The sequence below is a fragment of the Triticum dicoccoides genome, chromosome 2B, assembly GCF_002162155.2.
Source record: "Triticum dicoccoides isolate Atlit2015 ecotype Zavitan chromosome 2B, WEW_v2.0, whole genome shotgun sequence".
In the NCBI taxonomy this organism is placed as follows: Eukaryota; Viridiplantae; Streptophyta; class Magnoliopsida; order Poales; family Poaceae; genus Triticum; species Triticum dicoccoides.
Genome location: NC_041383.1, coordinates 504,796,925 through 504,805,214, shown reverse-complemented (window position 1 = coordinate 504,805,214; position 8,290 = coordinate 504,796,925). Strand labels below are relative to the sequence as shown.

The 8,290-nt window shown below is 52.4% G+C and overlaps 1 protein-coding gene and 1 pseudogene across 1 annotated transcript; both read right to left on the bottom strand.

The window, feature by feature from the left end:
* Positions 1–2,495: 2,495 nt before the first annotated feature.
* Positions 2,496–2,634, bottom strand: LOC119266269 (annotated as a pseudogene).
* A 2,856-nt stretch (positions 2,635–5,490) lies between these two features.
* Positions 5,491–7,287, bottom strand: LOC119364504 (NAC domain-containing protein 92-like). Its single transcript, XM_037629986.1, has 4 exons — positions 7,173–7,287; positions 6,818–7,012; positions 6,428–6,732; positions 5,491–6,325 (listed from the first exon to the last, which is right to left on the bottom strand). Exons 2-4 carry the CDS (start codon positions 6,993–6,995, stop codon positions 5,744–5,746), a joined length of 1,065 nt encoding a protein of 354 aa, XP_037485883.1. The 5' UTR covers positions 6,996–7,012; positions 7,173–7,287; the 3' UTR covers positions 5,491–5,743.
* Between the last annotated feature and the right edge of the window lie 1,003 nt (positions 7,288–8,290).

Here is an 8,290-nt window from a genome sequence, read left to right as displayed (position 1 = left end):
GGGTTTGGGGGAGGGAGTGGATAAGGAGGGAGTAGTGGGCCGGCCCGCTGGGCCAAGTGGGCGAATGGGCCGGCCCGCTGGGTCTGCTGGCCCAGGGGGGGTCTTTCTCTCTCCTTTTCTTCTAGTTTTAGGTTTTAGTTTTTCTGTTTTGTTTTTATTTATTTTCTTTTCTGTTTTAAATCACTTTAAATTATTTAGACATTTTATAAAAATGTGTTTGCTGCACCATAATTGCCCTTGTAATATTTGGCAACCACCGAACATTTTTGTTTCAATTTCTGAAAACTTTTATTATCGACATTAATTTTAAATTTGAATTTGACGCGGTTGAACTAACAGACATTTAGCAAAAGTAATCGGGATGACATGGCATCACTAGCAGAGGATCACTGTAGCTTAATTACCCGGGCGTCATAGCGTCACGCCACATGGGATCCAGCGCTGCATTTGGCGCACTGGCGTTGACGCGGGCCCAGGCGACGTGGCAAGTCGGGACGGGCTGGCCCCACCGTTGTGTGCTGCCTCCTGATCAGGCGGGTCAGCACCAGATCTAGTGCCAGATTCGGCCTGGGATCGGGCGCCCGGATCAACGCCTCTGTCCTCTAGCGCCACATGCGGTATGGAGTGATTTGTCTCCATATTTGCATCATTTTGCTCCAAGTTTCTACCAGCATAACTGTCATCAAATCCTGCATCATCTGGTGAATTAGTATTATGAGACACTGCCATATTTTGATCATCTCCATTATTACCCCTATGATCAAAAGAATGTGTAGGAGCTAGATGATCAGGAAGAAGAAAAATTTCTTTGCGTAGGAGAGCTCCGGCATTTGGATGAAGAGAGGCAAACGGGAACACATTTTCATCAAAGACAATGTCTCTGGAGATATAAATACGACCAGTGGACACATCAAGACATTTTACCCCCTTATGACGCGGACTGTAGCCTATGAAAACACATTGTTTGGAGCGAAACGAGAGTTTCTTAGTGTTGTAAGGTCGAAGATTCGGCGAACAAGCACAACCAAACACGCGAAGAGAATTATAGGTAGGCTTTTTGTGAAAAAGGCATTCATAAGGAGTTTCAAAGTTGATGACGCTACTTGGAAGTAGATTAATGAGGAATGTGGCAGCGAGGAACGCTTTGTCCCAGAATTTTAGTGGCATGGACGAGTTGGAAGAAGAGCAAGTCCAACTTCAACAATATGACAGTGTTTTCTTTCAGCAGATCCATTCTGCTGATGGGCATGTGGGCAAGAAACATGATGAGCAATACCAAGTTTCTGAAAAAAAATGAGTTTAGTTTCTCATATTCGCCACCCCAATCGGATTGGATGGCAAGAATTTTTGAAGCAAATTGACGTTCAACATGTGCTTGGAAATTTTGAAAGACTTCAAAGACATCGGATTTTTTCTTAGTAAGATAAATCCACGAAAATTTAGTATAATCATCGATGAAGCTAACATAATATTTGTATCGACCAACAGAAAGAGGGGCATCTCCCCATACATCAGAAAAAATCAACTCAAGAGGTTTGGTAGATACACTAGTAGACACTGGATAAGGTAATTGGTGACTTTTGCACGTTGGCATGAGTCACATACCGACTCATTATTTGGCTCCCCATGATAAGAGAGTTTATTATTCCTAAGCACATGTTGAACTATTGAAAAAGATGGATGACCAAGCCGAGCGTGCCACCGTGAAGAAGATATCTTGATGGCACCACATGCATGTTTATTTGACGTCCTAGATGAAATCAATGGATAGAGTCCTCCTCTACATCTGCCTCGATGCAGCACCCTCCCCGTGACCTGGTCCTTAATGAAAAAGAAATAAGGCCAAAACTCAACATAAACATGATTGTCAAGGGTGAAGCGATGAACAAAAAGTAGACTTTGTGAGGCAGTGGGGACATATAGGACTTGATTTAGATGAAAATTTTGATCTTTGGTGTTAACAATGGAGTGTCCAATATGGCTAATGCTCATACCTGCACCATCAGCTGTGTGGACTTGATCACCCCCATAATACTTGTCACAGATGGTGAGCTTCTCGAGCTCGCCGGTGATATGGTTGGTGGCGCCTCTGTCCGCATACCAGTTGGTATCTATCCCGTAGGAGTTTGTTGTTGCAGATGCGCCCACCTTTTCTTCTGGAAGGTAGTCCTCCGTGAACCGGTACCAACGTCCATGGCGATATGACCCGTCTTGCTGCAGATCTGACACTGAGGCCGGTTGTTGTTGCGGAAGCTGCCACCATGTGGTCCTGGTCCTCCTGGTCCGCCAGATTGCCCCCCTCCCCTTATTGGTGTTGTAGGAGGGAGGGGCATTGCTGCTAGTGTAGCCGCGACCTTGGCCAGGATTGCCACGGCCATTGCCTCGTCCACGAGACATCCCTAGTCCATGCTGGTAGCCCCGCCCGCGAGCTGCAGCGTTTGCGGAAGACTTGAAGCCGCCGTTGCTGCTAGAGCCGTGGAACAACTCCACCCGCTGATCGAAGTTGGCCATCTGCGAGTACAGGACATCGAGAGTAACAGGCTCAGTGCGAGCATCAAGGGCGGATACCAGAGGGTTGTAGTCAAGGTAGAGGCCGGCCAGGATGAAGGAGATGAGCTCGTCGTCTTCTATGGGCCTGCCGGCGGCCGCAAGCTCGTCGGCGAGCGACCGCATCCGGGAGAAGTAGACGGGAACAGGTTGATTGCCCTTCTGCGCATTGGCGAGGGCGATGTGAAGATTGTTGACGCAGGAGTGGGACTGTGAAGAGAACATGTTCTTCAACACAGTCCAGGCCGCGTGCATCGTCTCAACCGATACCATCTGCGTGAGGGCCTCCTTGGAGACGGAGTTCATCAGGTACGTGAGCACCTGCTGGTCCTGGATGATCCACGCGCCGTGCAGCGGATTGGGAGCGCTCGTGGGCTTGCCATCCTTGTCGGCGATGAACTTTTCTGGTTCGGGAGTGGATCCATCAAGGTATCCATACAGAGAGGCGGCTCAGATCTGGGGAAGAAATTGGGTTTTCCACAGAAGGTAATTTTCCCGAGTTAATTCCTCGGTGATTTGGCTCGTAAGTGGGTTGACAGGGGCGTGGGATGAAGAGGCCATGGCGATGGGAAGGAAAGCTAGATGCGTTTTGGAAGGGGGACTCTGATTACCATGTAAGTTTGGAAGCGTATCAACCTACCTTGGTAGGCCGCTGATTGCGTGTTTATATAGGATCAGAATAGCCCTAGATCATGGCATATACAAGGCAAGACTTGGAGTACAAGATGATAAGAGGAAAGCTACGAATCTTAACAAACTAGGAAGGTTCGGTCTAGTCTTATCTTCTGTCTTAAACCAACCGTACAAGATATCTAGATGATTCTAGACTATTCTCAACAGAGACATCCGCACCTTCCTTGCTATTCCGGACATCCGTCGACGCCACCACGGCACCCAACGGCGCCACCGCCCTGCGCTCGTCCGTCCAGACGCGGAGACTCTGGAAGATCCGTCGTGCGTAGCACCTACCAATAAGGCATGACTCAGCGTAGCACCTGTCAGCTAGGCATGACTTGACAGCTCCACTGAAGCTCCGTGCAAGACGAAGCCGCTCCACCTCCTTCCTCTGTCTTGCAACGCTACTCCACAAATGATGCTCCCAAGAGAGACGACACCATAGTACCGCCATCGTCCGATCTGGAAGACCAGATCCTAGGGTTTCCCCCGAAGCAGCACGAGTGAGTCGACAACAGTTACACGACGACAACTTCATCAAGGTTACGGCGCAAAAGCCGCCATCGCCCAGCAACGGCTCGGTTTTCACCGGCAACTATGTCTCCCCAACTCGTATCCGGGAGTAGCTGACGGATCTCAAGATTCGACCACCAGCCGCAGGCCGGCCACCCCTGACGAAAGAGATGACCACCACCATCGGCTGCATCGGTCAGAACATATCTAACCGCAGGTGCCGCCGACGCGACCACCAGGCCCTCCATGCCGCCGCCGCCGATCCAAAGGCAGATGGCGCATCGCCGCCGCCGCCCGAATAGGGCAGACCGCCGCGCCCGCAGCCCGCGCCGCCTCCGACACTGCCGCGCCACAGCCATGGCCGTCGCCGACACTGCCACCACAGCCGCCATTAGGATGCCGGTCGGCCGCCACACCGCCTTAGTCCAGATTTGGGCCGTCATGAACCAGATCGACGCCGCCGCAGTCCAGATCGGGGTCACACCCTCGAGCCTGGGCGCCTCGCGTCACTCTATGACCCATGAGAAGGAGGAGTGCCTCCGCCTCCGTCGCACGCACAGGCTATGCCCAGCGCCGACCAACGACGGTGACGGAGAGGAGGGAGAGGAAGGAGCGGTGACCCGACGGGTAGGGTTGGAGCCCCCCCGGTCGCCCAACAAAGTGGATGCAACAGTACGTTGTACAGAGACTTTGTTCCTGAACTCATCAGACTAGTGGTAGGCAGCTATAGATGAATCGCCGGAAGTTGGAACACCCGTCAAATCGACACTTGTGCCCCTACCAAAATATTTAATCAGACAGGAGGGGAATATATTTCCGGAGGAGATGATGTTCAGAGATACGAGACACACTAAAACAGAGAGGAGATATCTTAAACTATGGCAGGTGCCCCACACCGACGGCCCAAGAGGATCCAGAGACTGCACACATGTCCTTGCCGCATTCGCTCATCAGCTCCCTCCCTGGCCATGGACATGCATGGTAGCGAAGCTCGGTCTCTCTCTCTCTATCTGGTTAGCTGACCTAACCGGCCCCTGCTTCCTGCCACATACTCCCTAATTCTCTTTCAATAAGATAATCATGCAACATACACTATATAATACTCCCTCCGTCTCATAATGTAAGACGTTTTTTGACACTCAAAGAAATGTCTTACATTATGGGACGGAGGGAGTAGTAATTTTCATGAACTGGATCCACCATGATTTTGATTGAAAACAGCAGATGCTCTACTAAGGAGGTGTGGGACCCACTCGATCAGATGCCACGGAGCTGATCATCGAATCATTAGGGGGGCACACAGGCATTGAGACAAGGCACGGGGAACCAAATTGGTGACACGAGTGTTGTTATGTGTTGTTGCGGTTTGCCAACCCTAATACCAAGCTCGCCCACATCATGTCATGTCATGCGCACTGTGCAAGGGTGGCGACGTGATGTGATCCGCGCCCAAGGACAGTAATCGGGATTAGATTTGCGTGTGATGGTTGAGACATGCCAGTCATGGGCCAAAGGTAGCAAGACAGTAATGGCGCAGAGCTCCGGCGCCACCGAATCTTTTAAGGTCTAATTGCTAGATTAGCTAGCGGTACTAACTACTATCACAACAAGTCAAACTGTTAGGTTTCCGTCATGAGATCATCACACACTAGCTAGCTACTCACAACATACAATATACTTATTAGACAATTAGTCTATATCTTCACTTAACGAACGCAGCTGCCAACTTGCTAATATCTAGTTGATTGATTATAATTAAGCTGGCAAAATGATAATGAAATATACTAGTATGTCGATGGATCCCAATACAGTAATGCTAATTACACCCCCAAATCACCACACTGCTGATTAATCTACAACTATACAGATCACACCACAATGAAGCTAATTAACGGCCGGTGCTAGCTTGATCCCTCGCGGGCTTATTTACAGTAATCTAGCACCGGTAAATGCTAATAATCCATCCATCCTTCGCCACGAACGCGGTGCATGCGGAGAGCTTGCTTGGTCAGTAGCCCCACGGCGCGGGCTCGTGGTCGAACGTTTGGCCGAAGGAAGAAGAGATCTCGGGGTTCACGTCGGAGGTGAGCCCGGTGTCCTGCGACGCGCTCAGCCTCTCCCGCTCGCCCTTGCACGCGGCCGGCTGCTGCTGGTTGCCGCACGGCGCCATGTCGTCGGCGAGACCACGGTGGTACCCGCTGCTCTCCAGGAGCTGCACCAGGCTCAGGCTCACGCCGTGGTGCAGCTGCCCCCCGTACTGCGTGAAGCTTGCCAACGGGGAGTATGACGAGGCTAGCCCGTGGTGGTCCGCGTCCGTGGCGCAGCCGCCCGTCGCCGTCGGGTTGAAGAACTGACCCGCCTCCAGCGCGTTGTTGGAGAAGCAGGTCACGTGCGCCGCCGGGTCGACGAAGGAGGCGCCGGAGCCGGACATGTCCAGGAGCGGAGGGAGCGGGGTGACATCGGCCACGGAGGACCCTATCTCCTCGATCATCCCCACGCCGCCTTTCTTTGCTGCGGACGACGCCGGCGCCGACGACACTACGCCGCCTACAAGGCTCTTCTTGAACACCCTGCACAGCACCCACTCGTTCTACAAAGAGAACCGGCCGGCCGGTGGTTACTACGAATGACCAAGTATATATGATCGATCACAAGCAAGATACACACATGCATGGTGAAAAGATGTTGCTACCTTGGACGATGCGGCCCTGCCGCCGGAGAGGGAGCCGCGGCTGGTGCTGGCGGCGTGGAGCTTGGCGTTGAGGCGGTACTCGTGCATGACCCAGCCGGACTTATCGCCCTTGGGCGCCCTCCCGGTGTAGAAGACGAGCGTCTTCTTCATGCCGACGAGGGCCTTGCCCCTGAAGATGTCCTTGTCCTTGCCGGTGGCCTTCCAGTACCCGGACTCGGTGGCCCTGTTGGTCCTCAGCCCCGTCGGGTACTTGCGGTCCTTGAGGCAGAAGAAGTACCACTCCTTCTCCCCCATCCTAGCCAGCGCTGCATGCATGTCGACTGATCAATTCGGTAGCTCGTGGGTTCTATCGTATGGATCACATAGGTTGGTGCATGAAGAGGTGCTTACATGGCAGGTCCCAGGGCTCGCACTTGTTGAGGTCGGCGACGGAGACGGCGAGGGCGGCGAAGCGGGCGTCGGCGACCTTCTTGGCCAGGTAGTGCGTGATGAGCTCCTCGTCGGTGGGGTGGAAGCGGAAGCCCGGCGGCAGGTCCATGGCGTGCTGCTCCTGCTCGCCGTGCTCCATCACTTCCTTTTGGCCCTCTAGAAATCAACCAAACAGATCATAGAAAGCTTGAATCATGGATGAAACAGAAGCACGACATAGCAGGCATGCAAGAAGCACCATCCGCTGGATTGAGCGATGAGAGAGAGGGAGAGAGAGAGAGAGATCCGAAGAAGGTCCATGATGATAATTAATTACCTTTTAGAACTGCTGATGATGATGATATGGACTCAATCGGCAACGGATGGATCGAAGGGGAGTTGTTGAGAGAAAATAAAGCGGAGATGGAGGTGGCGCGCTTAAATACTGGAATTTGCAGTCTGGACGCGAGAGGGGGATCCTTATTCCTTTTGGGTCCGAATAACTGCCACACGTGTGGCGTCGATAGGAACTCGCCCGCACGCCTCGTGCGGCATAGACGGAGATCGGCCCGCACGACCACGTCCGAGCGCACAAAAGCACGGCCCGCACGTTCGGTGTGTGGCAAACCCGCCCGCACTGCCCCGTCCGGGCCAGAAGACCGGCTGCCCGCACGACCCAGCCGATCCACGCCTCCGTTTCATCCGTCGAACCCCGACATCCGTCGCCGGCCATCCCTGGTTGCCATGGCAACCAGGGCAGATCCGTAGGGCGCTCCGACCCCAAACCACACCCTAACCCTTCCCATCCCCAGCCGCCCACTCCAATCCAGCCCTCCAGACACGATCAACTAAAACCAGGTGAAAATTCTTGATCTCGTCCTTCCCTCTCATCCTTAAGGCTGAAAATCTCCCGATCTTGTACTGGGTCCATACTATAGGGGTAGAACACTGCATGGTTCGGTGTATATTCGCAATTGCCAGGCAGAATACACCAGATCTGCCATGTACTACGTTTGAGGTTAACTTAGGTGCCTAGTTTAGGCACTTAAGTAGTTGGGTATGAAATGGATGAGTAGGAATCCCTAAAAAGGGCAGGAAGGACGATTTTTTGAATGAAGAGGGTGGGAAAAAATAATTGCCACTTGTGTGTAACGACAGTTGCCGCTTGTGTATGATGACAATTGCCACCTATTTTGACCTGTTGCTTGCCATCCCTATCTTCCATGTGCAAGCAGCAGAAGAATACAATTCTTGTGGATTATTGATGCCTTTTTGATCATCCAGTGATTGAGAACATGTCGGAAAAGAATCGAGACGCGGAAAGGATGAATCGCGAAGGTGGCGCTGATGCTTGGGGTTCTCAAAGGCCAGAAACACCGCCTTGGGATGCAGCAGAGTATAGTCAACTCATCTCTGCAGGGCCGTTGCTGCCACTACTAGAACAGTATGCAAGCG

Excerpts from the sequence above, each read along its gene's own strand:
- LOC119364504 (XM_037629986.1), bottom strand. The coding sequence starts at position 6,995 with ATGGAGCACGGCGAGCAGGAGCAGCACGCCATGGACCTGCCGCCGGGC. Across the intron at positions 6,733-6,817 it reads CGAGCCCTGGGACCTGCCAT|CGCTGGCTAGGATGGGGGAG; the intron begins GTAAGCACCTCT and ends ACATGCATGCAG. Across the intron at positions 6,326-6,427 it reads GCAGGGCCGCATCGTCCAAG|AACGAGTGGGTGCTGTGCAG; the intron begins GTAGCAACATCT and ends TTCTCTTTGTAG.